This window comes from Ammodytes marinus, assembly GCF_949987685.1.
Source record: "Ammodytes marinus genome assembly, chromosome: 11".
Classification (NCBI taxonomy): Eukaryota; Metazoa; Chordata; class Actinopteri; order Uranoscopiformes; family Ammodytidae; genus Ammodytes; species Ammodytes marinus.
In genome coordinates this window covers 25730694-25743960 of record NC_137215.1, presented here as the reverse complement: position 1 = coordinate 25743960, position 13267 = coordinate 25730694, and the positions used below count along the sequence as shown (strand labels likewise).

The following is a 13267-nucleotide window of genomic DNA, read 5'->3' as shown; positions in this document are numbered from 1 at the left end:
CCTTACACATTAAATATGTGTTATTGATCAGGTGCAAAAGCCGATACAAAATATCCTACAAAATATGCTGCAAAACTATGTCATAAAGACCTCTCGCATGATTGAATCTATTGCTGACTTAAGTTATGACTTATTAAAAAATGCAACAACATTTTTTTGTTTTGTTACAACGCGTCTATAAATTGTCAAAGTTATTATGAATAGCTTACTCGCTATATAGCCAACAACAAGATCTCGGAACTTTTCAATAAAATCCCTATGAATTTGAAGTTGATCAGGTACTGTACTGTTGACATTTTAAAAGAAAGGTTTAACAGTAGGATTGTAGAAAGCGCAAGTTAGTGAACAGTGACCTCTGCAATGATGGCAATATAAAGCTTCCCTAATATTTATACCTTTTCATGTGTTATACTGTCGTTAGCGCTTACAGCCACAAACATACTTTTTCTCCCAGTCAAAAGCAGTCATTCTGGGGGATGGAAACTGGCGATAGTCCATATATTTGTCGCTGAGTGATGGGTGATGGGAGCCACAGTGGGGGGCGGGGGGGAGGGGGGGGGGGGGTCTAACACCTGACATTCAACAAATGGCTGCAGCTAAAGCCTGCCACAATCCAGGAAACTTGATCTGCACCTCTGCCTGCTGTATGTCTGTCTCTCTGACCGGTAGCCTAAGCCCCTCTGTACACTACACCATTTAAAAAAGGATTATTCTTGACACATGCCCCTCTACCCTAAGGACTGTATTAACCAGCTTAATGCAGCATCTTTGCACACAAAGACAGTGAGCAGAGGGGTCAGGGGGGCTCAGGTTGACTGGATAACCACCACACTTATAGTGGAAACAACAACAACACAGAGATACCTGTCCACTGTTAAGGCTGGGGATAGTACAGTGGACCTACGCCAGTCCTACTAAGGGATTATTGTGTGGTGATGCTATCATCGCAACAACCACCACTCTCCCACTGTCTATTTATAGTTCACAGAGCTCTCTCTCTCTCACTCTCTCTATCTCTCTCTCTCCCTCTCTCTCTCTCACACTCTCTATCTCTCTCTCTCCCTGTCAGATTCTCCATACCGAATGCCAAATGCATAAAAAGGAGAAGGTCGGAAAAGAACACATCAGAAACACTAACCAGCAGTTAGTGGTTTTCAAACTACTGAGAGAAATACAGCACTTGTCCCCTGATCTAACACACAGAGTGCTATTCTCAATTCAGTGAACTTTACACACTGTTTATCCCTCTATAAGACACACCAATGATCCCACAGAAAATAATATTGTAATGTATTTGTTATATTGATGGTGGAGGGGTCAGCAATTCTGGGGTACGCCATTTGTCAAAATTCAGTGAACATCTCCTCACGATCCCTCATCTGTCCGTACTGTGTGTGCGCGCCTGCATTTCTTTTTATGTTTATACACAGCCCAGGCACTGCAAACGGCTATGTAATCAAAGGGTGTGCTAACAAAATGTGCATTAACATTGGATTTATTTTCAGCGCACATACAAAGTAGGCCTATACGCACAGTGGATGGTGAGGAGATCAGAGAGACTCAAAATGAGTGATAAGTTCTTCAGGCTAGGTATTATTATATTATTGGTTATGGACATTTGTTAGCAGACAGGTGGCTGGCTATAACAGAGAGACTGATATATGTGTGACACTCTCATTATCAAGGCATTTCGTTAATACTCTGTGTGGAGCGGTTTAGCTGAACTCTGGGGGCAATAAGATCCTTTTCATATGCTCAGGTGATAAACCAAACTCAGCCCCTCTCCACTCTCTCCACAGCAGCTGCTCTGTCTGGTGGATCAAAAGTTCAGTAGGCCAAGGGGAAGCGCTCGCCAGATTTATTTCAAACTAAAGGTCCCGATTCAATAAAAATACAAACACAAGACTTCTATCTGGAAAATCATTTTGTTTAAAAAATCCACCAGACCTGCATTTATGAAACACATACTGTATATCTCAAATTTAGTAGGAGGTGAGCTATGGCTCCTGACTAGTTTGTCAATTGTGGACCAGCATCAGTCTCGGTTTTAATCTGCTCATGATGTGTTCAAACAACTCTATTTAGCACAAAAGATTTTAGCTGTACTGCATGGGACCTGACCGTAGTTTGTGGGTCCTTGAATGCATCACCACCAGACCGAGACTGACAGACTGACTGACTGACTGACTGACTGACTGACTGACTGACTGACTGACTGCTCGTTCTGTCTGTCTCACAGCATCTGAGGCCCCAGACTGGAAACACTGACCAGACACACAGCACCTTAATCTGGATTAGCTGCTATATTAGAAACCAGGGTTGTCCCTGTGTAATCTGGTTGACAAAGTATAGCAGCAGCAGCAGCGCGTGGCCACGGACTGACTGATGCATTGAACCCATGCAGAAAGTAGAATTCGGTTAACACAGGTTTCCGATGGATGGCTATAGGAAAATATCCATATAATGCCACATAATTAAAGGTACACTATGTAGTTTCAGATGAGGGGGATTTGTTTACATTTGCACAGCCTGCGGTGCAAAAACATAAAACATATTTTCTCTACATGTAATTCTTAGTATTGAATAATTTTATCATCAAAACAAAATTATTTTGAGCCACCTGGAACCAAACATAAGACTAGAATATGGTTGTAAAGAAAACTGGGCCCTGCTGCTGTTAACAACAACAGTGAAACAGTAACTTTGCAGGAAGCTTTTTAACTTTAAACAGTGTTCCAGGGATCCAATTTTCCTGTGAGGAAAGTTTGTTTATTCAGTTATGAGAATATACCTGAGAATAGTTTCACTTCTCTGACACCCAAAGTTCCATATTGCACCTTTAACACATTGTACAAAGTAGAACACAAGTACAACCATTCAAAATGCTACCTTATAAGTAAATTAACAGAAGTAGTAGGAGCTTAATCAAACGTAAAAGTACTCCATTTGTAAGTTGCTTTGGATAAAAAGTGTCTGCTGAACTTAATGTAATGCACTTGTTATGCAGACATCTTTTCCCATGTGACTGGAATTATTATATATGACATTAATGCACAATCACATGTAGCATTGTATTGTTGTATCTGAGAGCAGGTTGTCTAGTTTTCATACAGTTGGTTGGTTTCATATTCTAAAGGGGGAAACAAAGATGAAAAACAAAGCTGCCTCCTCAACACAAATTTGTATTTTTTTCTCCAATAATTGATTTTGGTGAAATAGGTTTATAATCGCTAGTTTATTCATAAAAATCTAAAAAGTTCAAAAAAAAATATTTAGAAAAAAGTAGCTAGTAGGCATGTTAGTACTTTCCTCTTAAAGGTAGTGTAGAGACATTTAATAGCATAAAATGGAAAGTCTCAGGTGGTACAAGTACATTACAATTGTATTTAAGTGAAGTATTGTACTGTCGTCAATGTAAAGGGATTTTTTTATGGGGCAATAGATGATTGCTGAAGTGAAACCAATGAGATTTAACTATAAATGATGATCAAAGTAGTAAACCCTAGAAGCAGCATTACAACAGGTGTGTACTAGCCTACTTCTAGTAGCCTACTAGTCTAGACTACTAAACCTCTCATTACAAGAACAACCTCACAATCCTGCAATTAACTCCTACAGTTTGACATTGATGACACTACAGGCAGCATCCACGCACCGGATAACACGATATGTCTGTCAGTGAACGTGTGTGTGTGTGTGTGTGTGTGTGTGTGTGTGTGTGTGTGTGTGTGTGTGTGTGTGTGTGTGTGTGTGTGTGTGTGTGTGTGTGTGTGTGTATTTGTGTGATATTTAAGACAGCATGATTATATTCCCGTGGAACCCTTTTCATAATAAATAACCAGTTTTCCAGCGCAGTTTAGCTGTAGCCTACACACGCGCGATACAATGGTGCGAACACATGGAGAGGTAACACAAGTCAACACATCTTACAACCACACCATCCAAGAGTTGAAGATGTAGTTTTGAGACACTCACCCTCTATGGCAGATCCGTCCAGCACGGAGCTAAAGTAGAAAATGGGTTGAAAAGAAATGGCTTTGCAGACTTTTTTTTCTATTTATTTTTTAAGACAGAAAGCTCACTCCTCCACTGTTGAGATATCTCATGTCTATATTTGACCTAAGAACTGATGGAGCAGGTACAGGCTCTGTCCCACGTCTCAATCTCAGCCAATGCGAAGTCATGTAAGAAGAGACAGTCTGGTGCTGCGTTTAAGTATCGAGGGGCGGGTAGTAAATACGAACTACCTACTCTGCACGTAGGTGGACAACATAGAACTTCATCCTCTCGCTTCAGGTTTTTCGTGTTAAATATGATTATAAATAACAGTTTGCCTTAGTTTTGGGGGGATTTAGCTTATAATAATTATATAAAGCTAATGTCAGCTTTAACACATTGAAATATAGGCTAAGCCTAACTTAAAGGGCAGGGTTGAGCACTTTAACTACCTGATGAGCGAAAATTGAATTAATATTTTGACACAGAATTCAAAACCTATGAAAAACTAAAGGTTATGTAGGCTACATTGGTGTGTGTGTGTGTGTGTGTGTGTGTGTGTGTGTGTGTGTGTGTGAGAGAGAGAGAGAGTGTGTGTGTGTGTGTGTGTGTGTGTGTGTGTGTGTGTGTGTGTGTGTGTGTGTGTGTGTACCCTCTAGTACAGACAATTAACTCCATGGGCTACAACTGTCATTTACTTGTGTTCATTTTTGGCAGTCTAGGCCATGTGCATAGGCTTGTCACTAGTGGTCTTAGGATTGTCGGCCTTACAAAAACAAGCGCAAAACAGCTTGCCAAATACTGCTCAGTGTCCTCCATCATTGGCAGTCGCCATATTTGGAGGAGAAGGTGTTGTGTGTACCCATAATATCAGCTGTTTGACTGGCATTGGCCACGTTTCAGAGTTGTGTCGGAGAAAACTTTGCATCTATGACATTTGTGTCCTTATGTATATTATTATTAATTGTGGGCGCAAATAAAGTACTAAAAATGTGTGTGTGTGTGTGTGTGTGTGTGTGTGTGTGTGTGTGTGTGTGTGTGTGTGTGTGTGTGTGTGTGTGTGTGTGTGTGTGTGTGTGTGTGTGTGTGTGTGTGTGTGTGAGAACATGAACTGCTTTGTGCATCAAACTCACCACCAACATATCTGGAAGACTTTGGTTATTCATTCATTCTACCTTTAGTTATACTCGAGAGATCATTGAGGGGTGAGCCTCATTTCACATGACGTCGAGTCCATACTATTTTAGTTATACTGTGACTTATTTGCTTATTTCCCTATCCTCAGGCATGTTTATTTAACACAAGTCGGGAACATGCATTCATTCCCACGGTCTGTGAAGGCAGCAGCAGGCAGTGTGTGTGTGTGTGTGTGTGTGTGTGTGTGTGTGTGTGTGTGTGTGTGTGTGTGTGTGTGTGTGTGTGTGTGTGTGTGTGTGTGTGTGTGTGTGTGTGTGTGTGTGTGTGTGTGTGTGTGTGTGTGTGTGTGTGACAGACATGTCGTGCGGTGAGTCACAGCTGAGTCAGAGGCTCGTGTCCCGCCCACACTGCGGTGGCGGCCAATAGCGCTCGTGGGGAGAAGAGACATGCAGCCTCTCTACCATGCACTCCACAGCCCCTCTGTGTGTGCGCTTTAGGGGGCTCCACTCCACCACCTGGCTAATGCACTGAAATCATTTGTCTGTTGAACAAAATAGCCTAAGCATGGTGGACGGGTTTAGATATTACAGATTCATTTCTGGCACATGAGCAAATATTTAAATATGACAGATGAATGGGATTGCATACTTAAAGGAAAAGGTAACACGTTACAATAAGGTACACACAATTGTATTAACTGCGGCATAGTAATGTAGTAACTACTAGTCTATATCGTAGTTACTGAATAACTTTGTAGAAGCTACTGTATTGGCCTATAGTCATTTCTAGTACTTACTACAATTTTGTGTACCTTATGGTAAAGTGTAAACAAGGAAAAAACAATAATATCCTAGGACTTGTAATACAAATTTGAGAGTAATTAGTGAATGGGAGACACCAAATTATTATGCCCCCCTAGAGGAAATATTTTTCCCTGTGGAGGTGTCAAGTGAATGACCACCAGCCACATGATCAGATGACACTTTTAGATGCAATGAATGCTGAATGGATGGACATACCAGCAGAGGATTGACAGGGGTAGATCAAGCGTGCATTTAAGGTGAAGTAAGCGATTTATTTATGTTAATATAAGTGGTAAATCGCTCTTTATTCATACAGTGATCACTTACATAATGTACACATTTCATAAAGCCAATCTCTCAGTCAGCTGCTCTGCATGTAATCGGCAAATACACTTTTCGGGGGATCCCGAAATTAATATCCAATCACAAGAGAGAACGCTACAAACCGGCACCCGTCTCACTCATGGTCTCACTGCCGGTGTACGCCAGAGCGACAGATGGGTGAATGTTTATGCGCCTACAATGGCGGAGCAGGTAAAAATCCTTCCCAATGTCTGTTTTGATGTTTTTTATCGTGTTTTATCACACTTATGGATCTGAGATGATGCTAGATAACTCGCTGTTTGAAGACCGCAGTGCATTAATGTGGTGACGTAGGGACGAGCGAGGGGACTGCTAACTGCAGTAACTGACAGGAAGTTAGCTAAAAGAACCATTCCGCTTACAGCACCTTTAACAAATTCACCCTTAAAGGTGGAGTCAGCCATTCAGAGATTCTTATAGGCTAGTGAAAATCACTTTAGGTCAAAATCAGTGAGTATCTCCTCACAATCTGCTACCTGTCTGTACTGTGAGTGTGCTAAAAGGTACTCTGGTAGGCTATTAATCATGAGGAGATGTATTCACTGATTTTGACAAAAAGTGTTTTTGACAAAAAGTGTTCTCAAGAATCTCTTATTCCGCCTTTAAGCATGTGGCAGTAGCCTATACGTTGTATGATTGGATATAAAAGCAAGAGGCAAGATCAAGGCGCAATGTTATAAAATAAATAAGTAAAAATGTGTCCCAATTGTATGTCTGCATTCTAACCAGATTGTTGTCATGGTCAGATCTATGAAGTATATAGACTACTAGACAATAGAAAGAGTATGCGATTTGGGACGCAGCCCGTTTCTGATTCTCTCCCTGGCATGTTTTGTCCTGCGGTGCCCTCAGCTGGTGGAGAACTGCTATGACATGCTGACGGAGTAACGCTTCTCCAGATAGGCGCCATAACTGACACAGGTAAAGACTGATGAAATGTATCTGTACAAGGTCAGACCTGGGCAGGATGTCCACTTTGCCCCATTTCTATTAGGTAACGTTTACATAGAGATCTTGTCTCTCTTCAGTTTTCTATCTTGCGTGGCTATTCCCTGATAGTGGCTGTGCTGGCATTATTTAAATACTATAAAAGTGATGCCATTTTAGCCCAGCGTTCAAAGAAATAGTAATTTCCACAAACACATTTGTTCATTTAAAATATCTAATGACATGTCACACAAAGATTAATTTTAATAAATTAAAATTTGAAATTGATTTAAATTTCAGGGTTTTAAAGGTAACATTTTTCCATTGTTCAGATGAAAATCTGCTTTTAACCGTCAAGTCTTTCAATTATTTCTTATGATTATTTCAGATAAAAAATAACAAAGGTTTCGAAACTGAACATTGTTATCGAAACCTAAACCATTAATGCACAGGAATTCAGACGGTAGCCTACAATAGACCTCTGTGTGCTGATAAACTTACAAACAATTTGCAAAGGTTGGACTTATGTCAAGTAACGCCTACTACAACTTATTACAACCGTTTGAAATAAAATGGAACAAAAAACGTCTGTCCTTTAATCTGTCTACCTGCTGGCATGTAAAGGGAGAGTGATGCGCCTCCGTGGACGGTTCCATTATTTTACGCACGCGAAATGAACTCATGGCACGTATGGAAAAGGGGGGAGGTCGATATGAGTGTACGTACAGGTGTATAGTGCATGTTTCGTTGACTCAAAATAGCAACAGCTTATACGACATCCTCAATCCACGGCACAAATGTTGCAGAGTCATGTACCGCCGTGCGTAAAATGGTTCGCTCCACCTGTAGTCTATAAGCTCCTACAAAGCTCCTTAAGTCCCTCAGTTTGATCTGTGACACCAAGGAAGATGAACCACGGAGACCGGTACAGCTCGTCATCCTACCGGAAACTTTTCGGGGATTCTCCCAGGTTTTCGGCCTCCCGCATGAGCAGCTCCTCTCCTCGGAGCTCCGCGGGACTCAGGTCCATGACCGCGTCCCGAAACGGCGCGTCCTCCCTGGGCATGTACAGACGGGTGGGCCGCTCCTCCACCTCTTTCTCTCCGGGGCCCAACGACTCCTTTGACCTGACCCAGACCTCCGCGGTCAACAATGAATTCAAAGTCAACAGAACTAACGAAAAGGAGCAGCTGCAGGTATGCGACGGGTTAAAATAAATACACATTTTTTCATCTTGATTCCTACTCAAAAAAGATTTATATTTAATTATTTCAAATGATTATGGTCTATTGTCATGACAGATTTCATAATGGACAGTGTATAGATTTAGACATTTAGTCAAGTCCCTTCACAGTGTAGTACATAACCTGGAGGATTTAAATGTTCACATCACACTTCTATCAGCTGCAAACTGACCTGCAAAGGAGGTTAATAATGAATAATGGCTGATTTGGGCTGTTTTGGAGATCTAATGTTGGAGAAGCTATAGCCTTCTCTTGTGAGCACTCTCTGTCTGCTGTTTGTATTTTACTGCATTGGAAGACTGTCCATTACCATCACAACCATGTCAGCCAAACAGTCAGAGAACTCTTCAGTGTCTCAGTGAGGTGGGATCATGGGATGCTTTTCTTCAGTACAGCCCTATTTTAAAGCTACACCCATCATATTTTAAAGCTGCCACTTATAAACATTTGAAGTCATTTTTATAGGTGTAATGTGAGGGTCTCTTGTAGTGATGAACCCACAGGTAATTATCACCTAGCTAAGCATTTCCCCCTTAGCTGTTTTCAGTGAAAACTATTGGACAAACCCCACCGGTGAAGATTCTGGAGCATTAGGCAGCCCAAACCAGATCACAAGAGGAGAGGAATATTAGATTTGCTTTGGTCAGGTCATGTGGCCAAACAGACTGGGAAACACACATGTGTTAGCCATGTCAACCTCTGAAGGTGGATGTATGGCATGTTGTGTTTAGAGACCCCCCACCCTCCCCTACACACACACACACACACACACACATACACTGCAGCTACAATCAAAAAGTGAATCTTTAAGTGTATCTACTGTAGCTTTAACTCATTGTAAGTCATGAATTGATACACAATGTACCCGGAAATATAACTTAATCAAACAGGTGCATTTTGATGTTTTGTATGGTTGCTGATAGCAGATGGTGCAAGCTTCTGTAGCAAGTTTAAGAATACCTGTCTGATGATTCTGGAGGGCTCTTATCTGTGTGACGATTAAACAAGCCTTTGTCCCTTGTGCCTTCACAGGGTTTGAATGACCGCTTCGCCATGTTCATCGATAAAGTGCGTCACCTGGAGCAGCAGAACAAAGTGCTGGAGTCTGAGCTGGTGACACTGCGTCAGAGGCAGAGTGAGCCGTCCCGTATCGCTCACCTGTACGAGCAGGAGATGAGAGACCTGAGGACCCAGGCCGAGGAGCTGGGCCGAGACAAGAGCCGCATCATGATAGAGAGGGACAACATGGAGGAGGAGCTGCAGGTAAGAAGAGAAAACATTGGGGAGCTCTGGTGGTGTAGTGGATAGAGCGCGTACCATATTAACTCAGGCCTCGTTGCAGTGATGACAGGTTTTGAATCCAACCCGTGAACCTTTACTGCGTGCCATCGCCACTCTCTCTCTCACTCTCTCTCTCTCTCTCTCTCTCTCTCTCTCTCTCTCCGTCTCCTCATTTCAACTCTGTACTATCTAATCAAGCTTGAAAATGACAACAAAAAAATAAAACATTTGTTATTCTTAGGGGCTGTTTACACGCCAACGTTTTCAACATAAAACGCAGAAGTATTTTCTACGTTTTGGCCTATCGTATACAGGTCAACAGCGTCTTTTGGGGGGACTGAAAATGTAAACTTTTTAAACCAGGTTCCAGAGTGAACTCTTTTCAATGAGCAATGCAATGCCAGCGTCACTGCCATGTAATCTAGCAAAGCCGGTCCCTGTTGAAACCATGACATCATGGCTTCACTCCACACACGTGTAGTACATTGGCGGTCCAATAGCCATGCACGAGTTAGAAGACAACATAAACGGAGTGGCTGATTACAGAGCTGTGTATGTGCTGTTAACTCTGATAAGTTAAATAAAGCTCCTTCAACAAAGTGTGAATTTGCTGCACTATTACTGTGATCAGTGGAGACTAGGGCTGTCAAGCGATTCAAAAAATGTATCTAATTAATTACAGGCTCTGTGATTAATTAATCTAAATTAATCGCATACTTATATGACACTTTTTTGCCTGTTTATAAACAGTTGTAGACTATCCTACAGTTTGTTTCGCTCTCTCTCTCTCTCTCTCTCTCTCTCTCTCTCTCTCTCTCCCTCTCTCTCGTAGCTCTGTCTCCTCTCCTTAGCCAGGTTTCTAGGCTACATGAAATAAAATTAGGAACTCGGGGCGAATTTTCGAGTTAAAACCACAAGAAAAACAGCAGGCTAAATGAAGACTGTCTATCTCCAAAACAGACAGCGCTGCACTGCCACAGCATTCGCCATCGTACTACTCAAAGCCAAAAATATTGAGACACACACACACACACGCAGCTAGCAAACGAAAGTGAGACACGGAGGAAGATTGAGAGATACTTGAGTTTTGAACCTACATTGTTGGCGCCCACTAAATGAATAATTCACAGACACTGCAGAGAATAAAATAAGCTGTCTTCTTACCTTCATGCTTATTTGCCCGAAACAGCCCATAACACATCCATAGAGACCTCGGCCCCTTTGCCCTGCTTCTTTCTTTACTGTTTAATCCCTTGCGGGCCGCGTCCACAAGCTGCGCTCTCGTCTCACCTCTTTTGCACCGGGTCAAAGGGCACTATAGAAGTGCGATTAATCTGCGTTAATTTTTTTAATCGTGTTAATTTTTCTGTGATTAATTAATCAAAATTAACACGTTAATTTGACCCTAGTTGAGACGGATTATGTACAGTACATGCACCAAATTGCACTGGAAAGGGAAAATTCATTATTCAATCTGATCGCATCAACCTTCAGCTCATCTCTCATATCTTCATCCATTTTGCTAAAACAAACCTCTCCCTACTTGCACCTGACCATCTCCTAACTCTCCCCTCCTCCTGTTCCCTTTGACAGAGGCTGATAGTGAAGTGTGACGAGGAGTCCAGAGCCCGGGAGGAGGCTGAGCTGACCCTGAGGTCCTTCAGGAAGGACGTGGACGACGCGGCGGCCGTGCGTCTGGACCTGGAGCGCCGGCTGGACTCCCTGATGGACGAGATCTCCTTCCTGAGGAAGGTTCACGAGGAGGAGATGACGGAGCTGAGCAGCCTGATGGAGGCCCAGCACATCTCTGTGGAGCTGGAGCTCACCTCCTCCAAGCCCGACCTCACCTCCGCCCTCAAGGACATCCGCCACCAGTACGAGACCATCGCCACCAAGAACCTGCAGTCGGCCGACGAGTGGTACAAGAGCAAGTTCGCCACGCTGAGCGAGCAGGCCACGCGCAGCAACGAGGCCATGCGGGCCACCAGGGAGGAGATCAGCGAGTTCAGGAGGCAGCTGCAGTCCAAGACCATCGAGATCGAGACGCTGAGGGGCGCCAACGAGTCCCTGGAGAGGCAGATCATAGAGATGGAGGACACGCACAACGCAGACGCCTCAGCCATGCAGGCAAGCCATCATAGAGGTCTTTAGAAAAGGAATGGGGAGGATTCTCTTTGCTCTCAGCTTTACAATATACCTAAATCCCTCAGAGGGTCAGAGATCTGCTAGAGGTGGTATCTAGCAGAGATAGAGCCATGCATTTAGAAATCCTCAACGCTTGTTTATATTTCCTGTAAGAAATTCCTCCTAAAATCAACCACCTCTTATGAACACAATACGACTATATAACTCTTACCAGGATAACTTTCTCTGGACGTTTCTCCTCTTTCCTTAAATTGTTTCCAGATTGCATAGTTATTTCCAGGAAGCTTCTTCATTATTAGTTAATGATGGGACTTTAAAATAGCTGTTGCTGTTTTAAATCCTTCTTCACTACCAGGAATATCATTCTGGGTCTTAAAATACTGAAATCACCATTACAAATGTGTAGAAACTTCCTTATTATTATTGCTAAAAATCCTCCATGCACAAGCACACATATACTTTTAAAATCGAGTGAAAAAGATAAATGAATCCTGCCTGTTATAATAACCTGACTCTCTCTTTGCTGAAAGTTGGATTATCTCATTGTGGTTCAAGGTCCAAAATCAAACATGACCTTTAGCGTGTGTTGGTCACTTTAACATGACTGTGCGACTAGCCACGGCACTTCTTAGTGACTTGACCTTGCCTGACTATCAGATTAACCTACGGGCCTGCTAAATCGGGTACAGGATGACCAGTGCTTTCACTAGCTTTACAAAGAAGGTAAAAGCTTAGCCCCCGAAGGTTATTGTATTCCACTGAGAGGGATAAAACAAAATCCCATGGTCAACAGTCATACCATAGAAAAAGCCCATACGGTTGTGCTTCGAGCTTATACATGCCAAGTAGGTGAATTTGCTCAGAAAACTGCATCAGATTTACCAGTGATAATCGCTTGTGTTAACTGCTTTCTTCCCAATGCAAACAAACAGGACACTATTGGTCACCTGGATACTGAGCTGAGGAACATGAAGGGTGAGATGGCCCAGCACCTGAGAGACTACCAGGACCTGCTCAATGTCAAGATGGCCCTGGACATAGAGATTGCTGCCTACAGGTGCCAGCTAGCATTTAAAAAGCTCTTTTTAAGCGTTTGCGTGGTTGTTTTTATAAGCCTGTTGGTCCATTCTTGACTCTTTTTTTTTTTTTTTACTTTGGTCCAACAAGGAAACTCCTGGAGGGGGAGGAGACTCACTTTAACTCCGGTATGTCGTTTGGTGTGGCCAGCTACAGCTACCAGCGCCGAGCCTCCGCCGGATACGCCAGAGGTAGCACCAGGGACAAAGAGGTGGCCACCAAGGAGAGCTTACAGGAGAGCAATGAGGATAAAGATGAGGCCGACATCAACTCCAACTGAAGGAAGACAGACGG

The 13267-nt window shown here is 42.8% G+C and overlaps 1 protein-coding gene across 1 annotated transcript; it reads left to right on the top strand.

The window, feature by feature from the left end:
• Positions 1-8134: 8134 nt before the first annotated feature.
• inaa (internexin neuronal intermediate filament protein, alpha a) lies at positions 8135-13253 on the top strand (the record flags this gene model as incomplete). The annotated part of the gene is made up of 5 exons (XM_080036414.1): positions 8135-8422; positions 9503-9733; positions 11345-11878; positions 12829-12953; positions 13064-13253. 5 exons carry the CDS (start codon positions 8135-8137, stop codon positions 13251-13253), a joined length of 1368 nt encoding a protein of 455 aa, XP_079892540.1.
• Positions 13254-13267: the final 14 nt, after the last annotated feature.